Genomic DNA, 18,040 nt, shown 5'->3' with positions numbered 1-18,040 from the left:
AGACTGGATGCCTGTGACTAGTGGTGTGTCTCAGGGTTCGGTGTTGGGCCTGTTAATGTTCGTCATCAATATCAATGATTTGGATGAGAACATACTAGATTAGCAAGTTTGCAGATGATACAAAAGTGGGTGCTTTTGCAGATAGTGAAGATGGTTGTGAAAAATTGCAGCAGGATCTTGATCGATTGGCCAGGTGGGCTGAGGAATGGTTGATGCAATTTAATACAGAGAAATGTGAGGTGTTGCATTTTGGGAAGTCTAACATGGGCAGGACCTGCGCAGTGAATGGTAGGGCTCTGGGGAATGTTGTAGAGCAGAGGGATCTTGGAGTGCAGGTGCATAGTTCCTTGAAGGTGGAGTCGCAGGTAGATAAGATGATCTAAAAGGTGGTTGCCACATTGGCCTTCATCAAAGTATTGAAGTTGGGAGGTCATGTTGCAGTTGTATAAGACGTTGGTGAGGATGCATTTAGAGTATAGCGTTCAGTTGTGGATGTTATAGGAAAGATGTTGTCAAGCTGGAAATGGTACAGAGAAGATTTACAAGGATGTTGCCAGGGCTAGAGGGTCTGAGCGATAGGGAGAGGTTGAGAAGGCTGGGACTCTATTCCTTGGAGCACAAGAGGATGAGGGTTAATCTTATTGAGGTGTGTAAAATCATGAGAGGAATAGATCGGATAGATGCACAGTGTCTCTTGCCCAGAGCAGGTAAATTGCGGACCAGAGGACATGGGTTTAACATGAAGGGGAAAAGATTTAATAGGAATCTGAGGGGCAACTTTTTCACACAAAGGGTGGTGGGTGTATGGAACAAGCTGCCAGAGGAGGTAGTTGAAGCTGGGACTATCCCAACATTTAAGAAACAGTTAGACAGGCACATGGATAGAACAGGTTTGAAGGGATATGGAACAAACGCAGGCAAGTGGGACTAGTGTAGCTGGGACATGTTGGTCAGTGTGGGCAGGTTATGTGGCTGAAGGGCCTGTTTCCACGCTGTGTCATTAAATGACTGACTGACGACGGTGTTGCCAGGACTTGAGAGCCTGAACTATAGGGAGAGTTGTGTAGGTTAGAACTTCATTCCTTGGAGTGCAGGAGGCTGAGGGATGATCTTATAGAGCTGTATAAAATAATGGGGGGAATAGATCGTGTGAAAGTACAGCATCTTTCACCCAGGGCAGGGGAATGAGGGATTGGCTGGATGGCAGAAGGCAAAGAGCTGCAATAAAAGGCGCTTTTTCAGGTTGTCTGCCAGTGACATTTGGATAGCAGTAACAGGATCATTCCGAGTCAGCATGGATTTACGAAGGGGAAATCATGCTTGACAAATCTACTGGAATTCTTTGAGGATGTAACTAGGAAAATTGACAGGGGAGAGTCAGTGGATGTGGTGTACCTCGACTTTCAGAAAGCCTTCGACAAGGTCCCACATAGGAGATTAGTGGGCAAAATTAGAGCACATGGTATTGGGGGTAGGGTACTGACATGGATAGAAAATTGGTTGACAGACAGAAAGCAAAGAGTGGGGATAAATGGGTCCCTTTCGGAATCATCATATCATATATATACAGCCGGAAACAGGCCTTTTCGGCCCTCCAAGTCCGTGCCGCCCAGTGATCCCCGTACATTAACACTATCCTACACCCACTAGGGACATTTTTTACATTTACCCAGCCAATTAACCTACATACCTGTACGTCTTTGGAGTGTGGGAGGAAACCGAAGATCTCGGAGAAAACCCACGCAGGTCACGGGGAGAACGTACAAACTCCTTACAGTGCAGCACCCGTGGTCAGGATCGAACCTGAGTCTCCGGCGCTGCATTCGCTGTAAAGCAGCAACTCTACCACTGCGCTACCGTGCCGCCCTTGGCAGGCAGTGACCAGTGGGGTACCGCAAGGTTCGGTGCTGGGACCCCAGCTATTTACGATATACATTAATGACTTAGACGAAGGGATTAAAAGTACCATTAGCAAATTTGCAGATGATACTAAGCTGGGGGGTAGTGTGAATTGTGAGGAAGATGCAATGTGAGGAAGTTTGTTTAATTCAGTAGATTAGGTTTAGCTTGTTATGGATAAAGGTTTATCCTTTGTACTGTCTGCTGTGTGTGATTGCATCATCTGGACTGCTTTAATTTCGCTGTACTTTGTGTAGTGACAATAAAGGTTTTTACAATTACAATTACAATTTACAATTACAATTACAATTTACAATTACAATAAGGCTGCAGGGTGACTTGGACAGGTTGTGTGAGTGGGCGGATACATGGCAGATGCAGTTTAATGTAGATAAGTGTGAGGTTATTCACTTTGGAAGTAAGAATAGAAAGGCAGATTATTATCTGAATGGTGTCAAGTTAGGAGGAGGGGGAGTTCAACGAGATCTGGGTGTCCTAGTGCATCAGTCAATGAAAGGAAGCATGCAGGTACAGCAGGCAGTGAAGAAAGCCAATGGAATGTTGGCCTTCATAACAAGAGGAGTTGAGTATAGGATCAAAGAGGTCCTTCTACAGTTGTACCGGGCCCTGGTGAGACCGCACCTGGAGTACTGTGTGCAGTTTTGGTCTCCAAATTTGAGGAAGGATATTCTTGCTATGGAGGGCGTGCAGCGTAGGTTCACTAGGTTAATTCCCGGAATGGCGGGACTGTCGTATGTTGAAAGGCTGGAGCGATTGGGCTTGTATACACTGGAATTTAGAAGGATGAGGGGGGATCTTATTGAAACATATAAGATAATTAGGGGATTGGACACATTAGAGGCAGGAAACATGTTCCCAATGTTGGGGGAGTCCAGAACAAGGGGCCACAGTTTAAGAATAAGGGGTAGGCCATTTAGAACGGAGATGAAGAAGAACTTTTTTCAGTCAGAGAGTGGTGAAGGTGTGGAATTCTCTGCCTCAGAAGGCAGTGGAGGCCAGTTCGTTGGATGCTTTCAAGAGAGAGCTGGATAGAGCTCTTAAGGATAGCGGAGTGAGGGGGTATGGGGAGAAGGCAGGAACGGGGTACTGATTGAGAGTGATCAGCCATGATCGCATTGAATGGCGGTGCTGGCTCGAAGGGCTGAATGGCCTACTCCTGCACCTATTGTCTACTGTCTATTGTCTATTGTGACTAGTGAAGTTCCACAAGGGTCGGTGCTGGGGCCACTTCTCTTCACGTTGTATAGTAATGATTTGGATAAGGGAATTGAAGGCTTTGTGGCTGTTTGCAGATGATGCTCAGATAGATGGAGGATTGGGAAGTGTAGAGGAAGCAAGGACTCTGCAGAAGGATTTGGACAGGTTCGGAGAGTGGGCAGAGAAGTGGCAGATGAAATTCAGTGTAGCAAAATGTGGAGTCATGCATTTTGGTAATGAGAATAAAGGCGTAGATTATTTAAGAAATGGGGAGAGAATCCAGAAATCGGAGGAGCAAAGGAACTTAGGAGTGCTGGTGCAGGACTCCCAAAAAGTTAATTTGCAAGTCGACTCGGTAGTAAGGAAGGCAAATTCAATGCTAGCTTTTATATCAAGAGGACTGGAATACAAAAGCAGAGATGTAATGCTGAGGCTCTATAAGGCACTGGTCAGGCCACATTTGGAGTATTGTGAACAAATGTGGGCCCTGTATCTGAGGAAGGATTGCTGGCTCTGGACGGGGTCGAGAGGAGATTTACAACAATGATTCCAGGAATGATTGGGTGAGCATATGATGAGTGCTTGACAGCAATGGGCCTCTACTCGCTGGGGTTCAGAAGGTTAAGGGGGGACCTCATTGAAATTTACAGAAAAATGAAATGCATAGATAGAGTGGATCATAATCATAATCATACTTTATTAGCCAAGTTTCCACCGGGTGGCGCTTCGATGGCAGCCTAGCCTACAGTCTGTCTGTCCCTTTCGTCTGTTTTTATTATTTTTAGTGAGTTTTAAAAGTATGTGTTAATGTTCTGTGGTTTGTTTTATGTGGGGGGTGGGCAGCGTAGTCGGAGGAAACTTTTTTTCAATCTCTTACCTTGCCGGAGATGCGATTGTTTTTCGTATTGTATCTCCGGTCACTCTGCGGCCTAACATCGTGGAGCTGGAGGCCTTGCTCGGGACTGACTTTGAGCCTCACTGCGGGACTTGGACTTACCATCAGAGTGTACGATTCCTTGCCTGGGATTGATGCTCCAACCAAGGCCTGTGGACTTTAACATCAAGGAGCTCGCAATCTCGGGTTGAGACCAACATCGCGAAGCTTCAAAAGCCGCACGACGTTCGATAGCCCCAACCCTGGGTCAGATCGCCTGGCCCGGGGGAGCTGAGATTCCCCCCGTCGCAGGAGCTTGATCGCCCCGAAGAGGAAGGCCCGCCGCCGGCTATGGGAGTAAGATCGTCCCGCCAACGGAAGTTTAGAGGCTCCTGACCACTGGAGGACAAAGAAGGGAGAGATTGAACTTTTTTTCGCCTTCCATCACAGTGAGGAATGCAGAGTCACAGTAGTGGATGTTCATGTTAAAATGTATTTTATGTGTTCTGTAGCTTTTTATTGATATGATTGAATGGCAAATAAAATTCCTCGTATGTTGCAAAACATACTTGGCTAATAAAGTATGATTATGATGAAGTATGTTTTGCAACATACGAGGAATTTCATTTGCCTTACAGTCACACCAATAAAAAGCAACAGAACACACAAAATACATTTTTACATGAACATCCACCACAGTGACTCCTCCGCATTCCTCACTGTGGTGAAAGGCGAAAAAAAGTTCAATCTCTTCCCTTCTTTGTTCTCTCTCTTCCATCTAGCCGGTGGTCGGGCCCTCGCGTCGGGGTGATCAAGTTCCTGCATTGGGGAGAATGTCAGCTCCCCCGCGTCGGGCGATCTACCCCGGGTCGGGGCTGGTGGGAAACCTGTGATTTGGAGCTTCCCGACATCGGTCTCTACCCGAACCTGTGAGCTCCTCGATGTTGAAGTCCGCAGGCCAAGGTTGGAGCATCGATTCCAGGCAAGGGATTGCACACTCTGATGGTAAGTCCACATCCCCGCGGTGGGGCTCAAAGTCAGTCCCGAGCAAGGCCTCCAGCTCCACAGAGCGACCGGAGATACGATCCGGAAAACAATCGCATCTCCGGCAAGGGAGGAGATTGAAAAAAGTTTCCCCCGACCCCCTCTCCCACCCCCCACATAAAACAAACCAGAGAACATTAACACATACTTTATAAACGCGTAAAAAATAACAAAAAAGACGAAAAAACAGACAGAGTGTAGGCGAGGCTGCCATCACTGTCGGCGCCACCCGGATGTGGAAAGGATGTTTCCGCTGGTGGGAGAGTCTAGGACCAGTTATAGCCTCAGAATTAAAGGGCGCTCTTTTAGAGACGAGGTGAGAAGCAACTTCTTTAGTCAGAGGGTAGTTAATCTGTGGAACAGTGGGCTGTGGAGGTCATGTCAGTGGATATTTTTAAGGCAGAGATAGACAAATTCTTGATTAGAACGATTATACTGAAATCCTCTCATTATGAAGGCCAACATGCCATTAGCTTTCTTCACTGCCTGCTGTACCTGCACGCCAACTTTCAGTGACTGGTGTACAAGGACATCCAGGTCTTGCTGCACTTCCCCCTTACCTATCCTGATACCATTGAGATAATAATCTGCCTCCTTGTTTTTGCCACCAAAGTGGATAACCTTACATTTATCTACATTATACTGCATCTGCCATGCATTTGCCCACTCACTCAACCTGTCCAGGTCACCCTGCAACCTTCTTAACATCCTCTTTGCAGTTCACACTGCCACCCAGCTTTGTGTCATCTGCAAACTTGCTAGTAATACTTCTAATTCCTTCATCCAAATCATTAAAATATATGGTGAATAGTTGCGGCCCCAACATTGAGCCTTGCGGCACTCCACTCGCCACTGCCTGCCATTCTGAAAATAACCCGTTTACTCCTACTCTTTGCTTCCTGTCTGCCAACCAGTTCTCAAACCATGTCAACACTCTGCCCCCAATACCATGTGCTCTAATTTTGCTCACCAATCTCCATGTGGGACCTTATCAAAGGCTTTCTGAAAGTCTAGATACACTACATCCACTGGCTCCCCTTCATCCATTTTACTTGTCACATCCTCAAGAAATTCCAGAAAATTAGTCAAGCATGATTTCCCTTTAATAAATCCATGCTGACTTGGACTTATCCTTTTACTGCTATCCAAATGCAACTTCCAAATATTTGGTGAAGGTTTTCTAGAAATGAGCAACTCCTTAGATAAGCTTTAATTTCATTTTTGAACCTTTAAATAACTGATTTGTATTCATTCTGGGAATGGTTCAGATGTCCAGAAGCCACACTTATTATAATTGGTTTGGACTGTAATGACGTCCTAAATATCCCTCTTACTCACATGCACTCTCAATAAATATTGTTTAGGCACAATACATGTATGTTCATTTGCCTAATTTTCATGATTAATATATATGTGCATATTAAAAAAATCCAAACTGTTCCAGGTGAGGGTTTTTTCTATTGTTCCAGGGGAAAATTGGTATGTTCTGTGATTCAGTCTTAGCTTATGTTCCGTCTGTATTTGGTTCCTCTACAATCTGCCTACCTTTCAGCTTCCTTCCTATAAGGAATATACTATTGCTGAAAGAAGTGTGATTCTGCAGGCCTAAATGTAAGACCAAGCACAATTAGTATTGAGGAAAAATGGTTAAAACCTGAAATATTAAATAATAATCTCACTTGTGATAATTCTAATAATTAATTTATAATTAGATGCAAGCAAAGATAACCAAGCTTTCTGATAAGATGTCTTTTCCATTTTTTTTTTTAAGTCGCAAAGTCATACAGCACCGAAACAGGCCTTTTGGCACAACTTGCCCATGCTGACCAAGATGCCCCATCTACACTAGCCCCACTTGTCCAAGTTTGGCCCATATCCCTCTAAACTGTTCTTATCCATGTACCCGTCCAAATGTCTTTTAAATGTTATCATTCTTGCCTCAACTACCTCCTCTGGCACCTTATTTCTTTATACCTACCACCCCTTCTTTGATTTAGAAGGAAATAAAACATCTTGCTTTATGTTGTAGAACCAGGCAAAATACGGTTCAAAGGCTGAGATTTACATGGAACAGCAAAAGGTCACGTTGAGGTTGTTGAATTTGCTGCCATGCTTCGTTGTAAGGCCAACAATGTAAACAGACCATAGAAATATCAGCCGACTGATGTTCTGAATTACTAATTATAACCCGTTATAAATTATATAAATGAAAATTATTTACATTGTGGTTAATATGTAACCCGTTTTGCTTAGAGTCATACAGTGTGCAAGCACTCCCTTCGACCCAACTTGCCCACACCGACCCACATGTCCTGTCTACACTAGTTCCACTTGCCTGCATTTGGCCCATATCCCTCTAAACCTGTCCTAAGCAATGTACCTGTTTGATGGCTTCTTATCCTCAACTACCTCCTCCGGCAGCTTGTTCCATACACACACCACCATTTGCGTGAAAAAGTTACCCCTAGGATCCCTATAAAATCTTTCCCCCTTTACCTTAAACATGCCCCTTGTTCTCGATTTAGGGTCGTAGAGTGATACAGTGTGGAAACAGGCCCCTCGGCCCAACTTACCCACACCGGCCAACATATCCCAGCCACATTAGTCCACCTGCCTGCATTTGGTCCATATCCCTCCAAACTTGTCCTATCCATGTACCTGTCGAACTGTTTCTTAAATTTTGTGATATTCCCTGGCTCAACTACCTCCTCTGGCAGCTTGTTCCATATATCCACCACCCTTCGTGTTGAATCACTCTCGGCAATAGACTCTGTGTCCACCTGATTTATTCCTCTCACGATTTTATACATCTCTATAAGATCACCCCTCATCCTCCTGCGCTCCAGGGAATAGAGTCTCAGCCTGCTCAACCTCCCCCTATACCTCACATCCTTAAGTCCTGACAAAATCCTTTTAAATCTTCTCTGCACCCATTCCAACTTAACAACATCTTTCTGACAACATGGTGCCCAGAACTGATCACAATACTCTAAATGCAGTCTCACCAACATCTTTTATAAATACTACATTTCCTCCCAACCTCTTTACTTAATACTGTGACTGTTGAAGGCCAATGTGCTAAAAGCCTTTTTGACCACCCCATCTACCTGTGATGTCACCTTCAAGGAACTATTTACCTGCACTCCTAGATCCCTCTGCTCTACAATAGTTCCCAGAACCCTACCATTCAATGTGTATATTCTGCCTATGTTAAAAACATATAGAATTATTAAGCGAATGGACACGTTAGATGCAGGAAACATGTTCCTGATGTTGGGGGAGTTCAGAATCAGAGGCCACAGTTTAAGAATAAGGGGTAGGCCATTTAGAATTGAGATGAGGAAAAATGTTTTCACCCAGAGAGTTGTGAATTTATGGAATTCTCTGCCTCAGAAGGCAGTGGAGGCCGATTCACTGGATGCATTCAAAAGAGAGTTAGATACAGCTCTTAGGGCTCGCAGAATCGAGGGATATGGGGAGAAGGCAGGAACAGGGTACATGATCAGCCATGATCACATTGAATGGCGGTGCTGGCTTGAAGGGCTGAATGGCCTACTCCTGCACCTATTGTCTATGTATCTGTTAGACTTGTTGTTAGTACACAATACTCTAAATGCGGCCTCACCAACGTCTTATATAACTGCAAAATGAACTCCCTTTATTCTCAACACTGACTGATGAAGGCCAATGTGCCAAAATCCTTAAAAAAACAATAGAAATACTCATAGTTATAGGATAAAACTCAACCATAGACTACATTTAGCAGCAGCACAATAACCCCAAAAAGGAACATCAGAATATTGGAGTAGAAATCGCAGAACATTAGGCTAAAGCAGCTGAAAACATATAAATTTGAAGGTACAATCACCAACTTGATTTACAGCATCATGTTTGTAGATTCGGTGATGATAACTGCATAACTTGTAGTTTGACGTTTGATGTTTCAAACTTTTATTCAATCGAAATAAACCAGCAGCCATTAGCAGATAACTTGTAGAGTTCTCAATCCTATATCGTGAAGCTTTAAAATAATGCTTACTAATTTAATTTTAAAATCCATTAAGATTCAAGAAATGGGGAAGGACACAGCTTATTAAACTTATTTTCTTGTTTCTGCAGAAGGAGAACGTGCCTTGCCTTCCTTACCCAAGTAAGTAAATATTAAAGCTTCAAGTAATTTGCAGGTTGTAATTTTTCAATACTTTTTTAGCATGATCTATTTTTGCTAGATGGGTACTTCTCTGCATGTCAGTGTTTAAAATAACTTGAAGCACATTTCATGAAAATATGGTACAGGTGGATTTGCTTGTAAAGGCAAAGAAATGTGATGAGCATTGGATTCCCGTCTCCCAGTGGTCTGTTACCAGTGGTTAAATAGAAGTGGTAAAGAAACATGCATGATAACTCTCACATCTTCCATGGATTCAGTCATAATTATGCAGAAAAACATGAGAGGGAGAAAGACATTGGTGAAACATGCTGTATTACTTCCCCAATAAAAGTTGCCAATGGTGATTGACTTTAGAAAAGCATCTACTACAGTGGACTAAGTCAGCATTTGTTGTCAACTGTTGCACATGGAATCACTGCCATTCACCCATGCACTGCCGCTGCAGAAGGCAAAGCTGAGAGTGGAATGTTGTGCTTTGTCAAATTAGTTATTGATTTTATCAGTTCGTGGAAGTCCAATGGTGGGACTTGATCTTACTACAATTTCCCAGCATTACATTGGTTAATCACTTTTCCCGTACCTTTCAGTCTGATAATGTAAGAAAATAACTGCAGATGCTGATACAAATCGAAGGTATTTATTCACAAAATGCTGGAGTAACTCAGCAGGTCAGGCAGCATCTCGGGTGAGAAGGAACAGGTGACGTTTCGGGTCGAGACTCTTCTTCAGACTGAAGAAGGGTCTCGACCCGAAACGTCACCCATTCCTTCTCTCCTGAGATGCTGCCTGACCTGCCGAGTTACTCCAGCATTTTGTGAATAAATACCTTCGATTTGTATCAGCATCTGCAGTTATTTTCTTACATTATCAGTTTGTGGATTTCTCTTGAATGAGATGTCATTAAAATTGAAGTAAAATGTTTTTTAAATGTTTGGGAAAGCACAATTAAAATATTAAAAGTAAAGCAAGTAATTTTAATGATGTGATTTTGCATTGTGTCCCAAATCTCTGGTCTGCAACCACCATTTAAATCAATGGGTTTCTCTTAAGGGCACTATGTCAGACCAGGTTTCTAACCTAGGAGGTGATTAAACATGATAGACACAAAAAGCTGGAGTAACTCAGTGGAACAGGCAGCAACTTGGGAGAGAAGGAATAAGTGACGTTTCGGGTCAAGACCCTACCTGCTCTGCCATTCAGTGACATCAGGCTGATCTTTTACCTCAATACCAATCAGTCCTTCATTCGCTAACCCCATGTTCGACGATTCCCTTAATATCAAAAATTCAATCTCTCTTTGGACTAAGTGTTCGATCCTTAGATGGAGCCCTGCATCCTTACAAGTTCCATTCAGCCTATTATTCGTATACTACTTCTTTGAAACATCAGCCTTCCATTAATTTGAATTCCTGACCTTTCACCTGGAGAAAACCCACGTGTTTACAGGGAGAAAGCTCAAACTCCATACAGACAGCACCCATTGTCAGGATCAAACCCGAGTCTCTGGCCACTGTGCCGCCCCTCGTTGCTTAATGTGATAAACAGTTCTTTGCTATTAATTTAGATTCTGGATGTACAATTTCCTTTGTTGAGATTTTTATTGAACGTGCTTACTGTGTAAGATATTATTGGATATCAACACTGGCATGTGAAACACTCCTGCAGAAAAAGATGGCCCAATCTTATTTTTCCAAACCTGCTGTTATCTTCCCTTACTCTCCTGAACAGTTTGTGTTGCTGTTAAGCTAACATATAAGCAGAATTGTGATACCGTGAACAATTTTTAATATTCGTCTTCTCCTTTGACAGTTTTTTGTTTACTTTGGAAATGCAAAAGCAAAAGTTCTGATATGGCTGCAAGGAAGATGGTTTACTGCATATTGCATGAATTAATTTGTTAGATGTATTGTCATATTTTATGAATGGTATTTTGTTTTAAAACTACATTTGAAAGTGCAACCATCAACTTTGTATTTCATTTTAACTTAATTATTTTGAATTTATGTGCTTGCTGTGATACCCATTATGTGCTTCTCATAGTACACCCCTAACTTTGAAATGGTAGCTCCTATTTCTAGCAGTTCCTTCTCCCTGAAAGGGAGTGGTACAATCTTGTGTAATTATTGTAAGGAACCATTTGGCAGGAGAATGAACTCATTGCAGACATTGCTGAAAATGCACAATGTTGATCATTTTACACATTCACTTTTCAGGTTGTCAAACAGTGAAAAGCAAGGATTGAGGACTAGGGCTGTTTCGGTCTCAGGTAAGATTAAGGTTTGAAATTCTGTTGCCTTTGACTTCTAAAGTCTTAAAATTAGTGGGAAGTAGAAGCCTGTGAAGAGAGTGAAATTGTATTTTTCCTACAAGTGTTTCTGAATTGGTTAAGGTTTTTTTGATTTTTGTACCTATGGATTGGTAAACCAGGAAATAATAAGTTCCAGTCCTTAATTGTTTGTGCCACTTCGAATAAAACAGATTAGTTCTTCTGCTTTCGGCCGAAATATAAGTGGTTTAGTATTTTCAGCATTGGGAAAACTTACAAAAAAATAAGTAGACACTTGAAACTAAATGTAGCTTATAAATGATCTAATATTATTCTAATTATTTCATACTTATAAGTCCCGTAACAATTGGTCTTCCACAAGGTGTGTTACGCCTGCAAAGTTTGTGTAATATTAGCTCTATATTCTAATCCCTTACAAATCCCTTGTAATTTTTATGTTTAACAAACGTGAATCTGCTGAGTGCCCAAAGGGAACAGATTGGAAAAACACTTGAAGGTGTTGTTATTTGAAAATGAGGACATATGTCTTCCTATGTGTAAATTTGATGATATTAAGAGGCACATTGCTGCAATTTATATATAAATATATCTTCATAGTGACAAGCTATTTTAAAATGTGTTTAATGTTGCATGTTAATACTCATTTCACCAGCTGTTTTACACCCACATAGGATTTTTTTCTCATAATCTTGTGAAATTGTTGCAACATTTGACTCTGCTTTGTTGATTTGTGACTTATGAAATTATAAAATTATAAAATGAATATCCATGCTATTATGGTGCTGCAAAGACATTGATTATAATTGAATGATTGGTACTGTGCAGTGACTAAGTTAGCACAAAGGTTGGACTCAATAAGCCATTTGCCATTTCATTTGAAATCAACATAAAAAAAGTATTCTTTCTGAATGTCACAGGGGCTCCATCCTATTTTCAGGTCGATCACTGTTGAATGTGAAATGCCAGTCGACTGAGAACAAATAGAAGTTTATTGAAATTTCAGTCAAAGCATAGAGTGAGCTGTGTGTTGTGACCTCAGTGTTAAAATGATGAAGAGGCCAAGTTTTGGATGTGAAAGAACTTCTTGTGTAAGAATTGTTTTCAGCTTTCTGTTATAGGACGTCCACTGAAGTAGATAATCTGCTGCATTGACTCATCAGCCCAAACTCTTAAGCCTGTGTGAAATTAAGGAAAAATATAATCTCCAAATGGTAGTAATATTAAGCAGATTAACATTGCATCTCTCACAAAAAGTAAATGAAGTCTTGAGAACTTTCGCTGCATAATTTAGCATTCTGATTTGTGTTTTAGTATGTTGGAATTTTGTTTTCCCTTGATTGGCCAGAAAGACATTTTGGCCTTTGCTGAGCTATCATCAAATTTCAAAATAGGACAGAGGTGGAAAAAGAGATTTTCATTTCTATCGCACTTTTCACAATGCAGACATTGGAAGTAACTTGATTGTTTTTGAAGTACCACCATTTTAATGAAGGAAAGGCAACAACACCCTGTTAATGCTCAGCAATATCCTACACATAGCCTCTGCTAATGCACTTGTAATTTTGTAACTTATAAAATTGTGTTTGATGAAAGATAAATATAAGCCAGGGCAATAGGGATGACCCATGTGCTTTCCTTGAAAATACTGCCATGAGATCTATTATATCCATCTGAATAGACAGAGGATCGAAGCTCTGACAGCAACTTCCTCAGTACTACACCGGAGAGGCAGTCGAGGTTTTTATGTTTTAAATCTCCAGAATGCGAACCTGAAGCTATAAATGCCTTAATGAGCCATTGATTTGCATTAGGATATGAGCTGTCAACAAATGCATCATTGATACAATCACTTAAATCAAGTGCAATTGTGGTTAGTACAGGAGAAGACTATTGTAGATCATTTTTGCCGTTTTGATTCTGATTGTGAAATCTTGTGAATAATTAATACTTTATTTTCATGAGCATCACCAAACTTCAACAACATTAAATAATTTAAGCTTCGGTCATTTGCCAGTACGTTTATGAGTTAAAAACGAAATGTGCATCAAGCCATCACACTGACAACATTTAATCATCTTTTTAAATTTTATAGGATTTGAGCATGGTTAACAAGGCCAGCATTTATTGCCCATTCTTTGTCACCCTTAAATGATGCTGAGTCACAAACTTTCACTACGGCAGTGCTTCTGGTGAAAGTAGTATAAGAAAATAACTGCAGATGCTGGTACAAATCGAAGGTATTTATTCACAAAATGCTGGAGTAACAGCAGGTCAGGCAGCATCTCGGGTGAGAAGGAATGGGTGATGTTTCGGGTCGAGACCCTTCTTCAGTCTGAAGAAGAGTCTCGACCCGAAACGTCACCCGTTCCTTCTCACCCGAGATGCTGCCTGACCTGCTGAGTTACTCCAGCATTTTGTGAATAAATACCTTCTGGTGAAAGTGTTTCAGAGTGCTGCTGGGGAGGGAGTTCAGTGTTGTAACTCTACTACAGCAGCTTATTCTGGTATATTACAGTCAAGACATTGTCTTGTTCCTTTGGCTGAAGATTAGTTTCTGCGATGGAGGAGGAAACAGAGTTGGGCCATCTGTGTGCCACCTATGGCTAAGCATGGTGGCAAATGCTTTGTTCTTATATATAACACTCACAATAAGGAGAGAGACATTGAGCTTGTTTCTTCCTTGTTGAATTATCCACCACCATTGATAACTTGGCATGGTAGGACTATAGAATGTTCATCTGGTCTATTGAATGTGAATGGCTTAACTCGATCTATTTAACTCGATGCTTTTGTTGATAACATCCATCTAAATCTACCTGCATCTTTTCTTTGGTATTTTATTCTGAGGTATTCCTGGTGCTACTCTCAACATTACCTTACACATTCGGTGAACCAGGATTGATTTCCTGGCTTGGTGGTAATGGTAGAGTGAAAGAAATGCCAGGACAGAATGTGGTGATGTACATTTCTGCTGCTGATGCTGCTGATCAACAGTGCCAAGTTTAGAGTTGCCAGTTTTGAGTGTGTGCCATTCAGTACATTTATAGTGTCAAACAAATAGAATGTAGAATAAGAAAATAACTGCAGATGCTGGTACAAATCGATTTATTCACAAAATGCTGGAGTAACTCAGCAGGTCAGGCAGCATCTCGGGAGAGAAGGAATGGGTGACGTTTCGGGTCGAGACCCTCCTTCAGACTGATGTCGGGGGTGGGACAAAGGAAGGATATAGGTGGAGACAGGAAGATAGAGGGAGATCTGGGAAGGAGGAGGGGAAGGGAGGGACAGAGGAGCTATCTGAAGTTGGAGAAGTCGACGTTCATACCACCGGGCTGCAAACTGCCCAGGCCAAAATATGAGGTGCTGCTCCTCCAATTTCCGGCGGGCCTCACTATGGCACTGGAGGAGGCCCATGACAGAGAGGTCAGACTGGGAATGGGAGGGGGAGTTAAAGTGCTGGGCCACCGGGAGATCAGTTGCGTTAATGCGGACCGAGCGCAGGTGTTCAGCGAAGCGATCGCCGAGCCTGCGCTTGGTTTCGCCGATATAAATAAGTTGACATCTAGAGCAGCGGATGCAATAGATGAGGTTGGAGGAGGTGCAGGTGAACCTCTGTCTCACCTGGAAAGACCCTTTGGGTCCTTTGATGGAGTTGAGGGGGGATGTAAAGGGACAGGTGTTGCATCTCGTGCGGTTGCAAGGGAAAGTGCCAGGGGTTGGGGTGTCCTCAATGTAGTGTGTCCTCAGTTTGAAGATGTGACCATCTGCAAAAGGCCTGTTCGTTATTCCTAATACCATTGCTATCATGGATAGATTGGTGATGACGAGACAAAATTTGTTTATCTGTCATGTTTGTTGACTCAGTCTGCTGAAGACCCAATTTGGCAGCTGTTTTTCAGGATTCAGCCAACCCATTCAGTGGTGATGCTGCCAGTGGTGGTGCTGCCACATTTGCAAAGTGGTGAAATCATCGGACAAAGTCAGCATGGATTTACAAAAGGCAAATCATGTCTGACGAATCTTATGGGCGGCACGGTAGCGCAGCGGTAGAGTTGCTGCTTTACAGTGAATGCAGCGCCGGAGACTCAGGTTCGATCCTGACTACGGGTGCTGCACTGTAAGGAGTTTGTACGTTCTCCCCGTGACCTGCGTGGGTTTTCTCCGAGATCTTCGGTTTCCTCCCACACTCCAAAGACGTACAGGTATGTAGGTTAATTGGCTGAGTAAATGTAAAAATTGTCCCTAGTGGGTGTAGGATAGTGTTAATGTACGGGGATCACTGGGCGGCACGGACTTGGTGGGCCGAAAAGGCCTGTTTCCGGCTGTATATATATGATATGATATGATATGATAGAGTGGATAAGGGAGAACCAGTCGATGTGTTGTATCTGGACTTTCAGAAGGCCTTCGACAAGGTCCCACATAGGAGATTGGTGTACAAACTTAAAGCACACGGTATTGAGGGTTCAGTGTTGAGGTGGATAGAAGAAAAAAAAAAATTTTTAATTGGTTGGCGGACAGGAAGCAAAGAGTAGGAATAAACGGGTCCTTTTCGGAATGGCAGGCAGTGACTAGTGGGGTACCGTAAGGCTCAGTGCTGGGACCCCAGTTATTTACAGTGTATATTAATGATTTGGACGAGGGAATTAAATGCAACATCTCAAAGTTTGCGGATGACACGAAGCTGGGTGGCAGTGTTAGCTGCGAGGATGCTAGGAGGCTGCAGAGCGACTTGGATAGATTGAGCGAGTGGGCAAATGCATGGCAGATGCAATATAATGTGGATAAATGTGAGGTTATCCACTTTGGCGGCAAGAACAGGAAAGCAGAGTATTACCTGAATGGTGACCGATTAGGAGAGGGGGAGATGCAACGTGACCTGGGTGTCATGGTGCACCAATCATTGAAGGCAAGCGTGCAGGTGCAGCAGGCAGTGAAGAAGGCAAATAGTATGTTGGCATTCATAGCAAGAGGATTTGAGTTTAGGAGCAGGGAGGTTCTACTGCAGTTGTACAGGGCATTGGTGAGACCGCACCTGGAGTATTGTGTGCAGTTTTGGTCTCCTAATCTGAGGAAAGACGTTCTTGCCTTAGAGGGAGTACAGAGAAGGTTCACCAGATTGATCCCTGGGATGGCGGGACTTTCATATGAAGAAAGACTGGATAGACTAGGCTTGTACTCGCTGGAATTTAGAAGACTGAGGGGGGATCTTATAGAAATAAATAAAATTCTTAAGGGGTTGGAGAGGCTAGATGCGGGAAGATTGTTCCCGTTGTTGGGGGAGTCCAGAACCAGGGGTCACAGCTTAAGGATAAGGGGGAAGTCTTTTAGGACCGAGATGGGAAAACATTTCTTCACACAGAGAGTGGTGAGTCTGTGGAATTCTCTGCCACAGAAGGTAGTTGAGGCCAGTTCATTGACTATATTTAAGAGGGAGTTAGATGTGGCCCTTGTGGCTAAAGGGATCAGGGGGTATGGAGAGAAGGCAGGTACAGGTTACTGAGCTGGATGATCAGCCATGATCATATTGAATGGCGGTGCAGGCTCGAAGGGCCGAATGGCCTACTCCTGCACCTATTTTCTATGTTTCTATGTTTCTAAGCCACCGTTGGTGATAGACATGGTCTGTAACCCGTAGTACATTCTGTTATTCTGTTCCTTTGATACAGCCAGTGCTTCTTCCAAGAGTCATTTAATGTGGAGAAGCACTGATTCAACAACTGGAGGTAGACACAAAATGCTGGAATAACTCAGCGGGTCAGGCAGCATCTCAGGCGAGAAGGAATGGGCAACAACTGGAGGAGTGGGACATGTTTTCCATAAGATAGGATTCTTGAAGATGACGATGGCAGTATTTTTGCCTGACTGATTCCAGTCTCTAGTTGTTAATGATGAGGACATTGTACGGTCAGTTGGGAACAGAATGACTTTGACATGCCCAAATTTGGGTTCGTAGAGGGGGTCTACCTGGCATTTAAGAGTTAACTACTTGGAATCCGAAAATACTTCAGCCAGACTGGACAAGCGCAACAGATTTCCACTCCGAAAGGGAGATTAGTCATTAGCTTTTACTTTTAATCTGGAAGTTTCTGCAATCATCTGTAGTATGATCTTTTTTGTTGTTTTATATAAAATATCCTACATCAGTGTTAAATGTCAAAGTCAATATAATAGACAATAGTCAATATTTCTCAAGAGAAACCATTTCTGACAAATGTTTTCTTTAGAAATCCACCATACTTTGATCTGACCACTTCCATTAAATCTCCCTGTGACCATTTTTCCCTTAAGGAAACCCACCTTAAAACACATTGCTGGAGGGACTCAATGGGTCAGGTAGTATCTGTAGAGGGAAATAGACAGATGATGTTGTCTGACCCACTGAGTCCCTCCAACAGTGTGTTTTCTGCTCAAGATTCCAACATCTGCAGTATCCTACATTCACACCTTGGCTTAATTTGTTTCCAAAATACTGAAATCCCCAACCCAGTGTTGGTTTCAACAATATTATCCAAACCCGTGCCTAATTACATAGAAATGCAAGAGA

General features: G+C 42.6%; 1 protein-coding gene across 25 annotated transcripts in view; it reads left to right on the top strand.

Moving 5' to 3' along the window:
- The window catches only part of LOC144592691 (focal adhesion kinase 1), a 359,949-nt gene that overhangs the window by 227,016 nt on the left and 114,893 nt on the right, over nt 1-18,040 (top strand). For all 25 annotated transcript variants that reach the window (XM_078397517.1, XM_078397532.1, XM_078397534.1 and 22 more), the window contains 2 exons: nt 9,155-9,185; nt 11,420-11,472. In XM_078397517.1, the coding sequence (XP_078253643.1) occupies nt 9,155-9,185; nt 11,420-11,472 (84 nt within the window). The remainder of the gene's footprint in view (nt 1-9,154; nt 9,186-11,419; nt 11,473-18,040) is intronic.

The sequence above is a fragment of the Rhinoraja longicauda genome, chromosome 4 (assembly GCF_053455715.1).
Source record: "Rhinoraja longicauda isolate Sanriku21f chromosome 4, sRhiLon1.1, whole genome shotgun sequence".
Classification (NCBI taxonomy): domain Eukaryota; kingdom Metazoa; phylum Chordata; class Chondrichthyes; order Rajiformes; family Arhynchobatidae; genus Rhinoraja; species Rhinoraja longicauda.
Note: the sequence above shows the minus strand (reverse complement) of the source record. Positions and strands in the feature narration are given on the sequence as shown.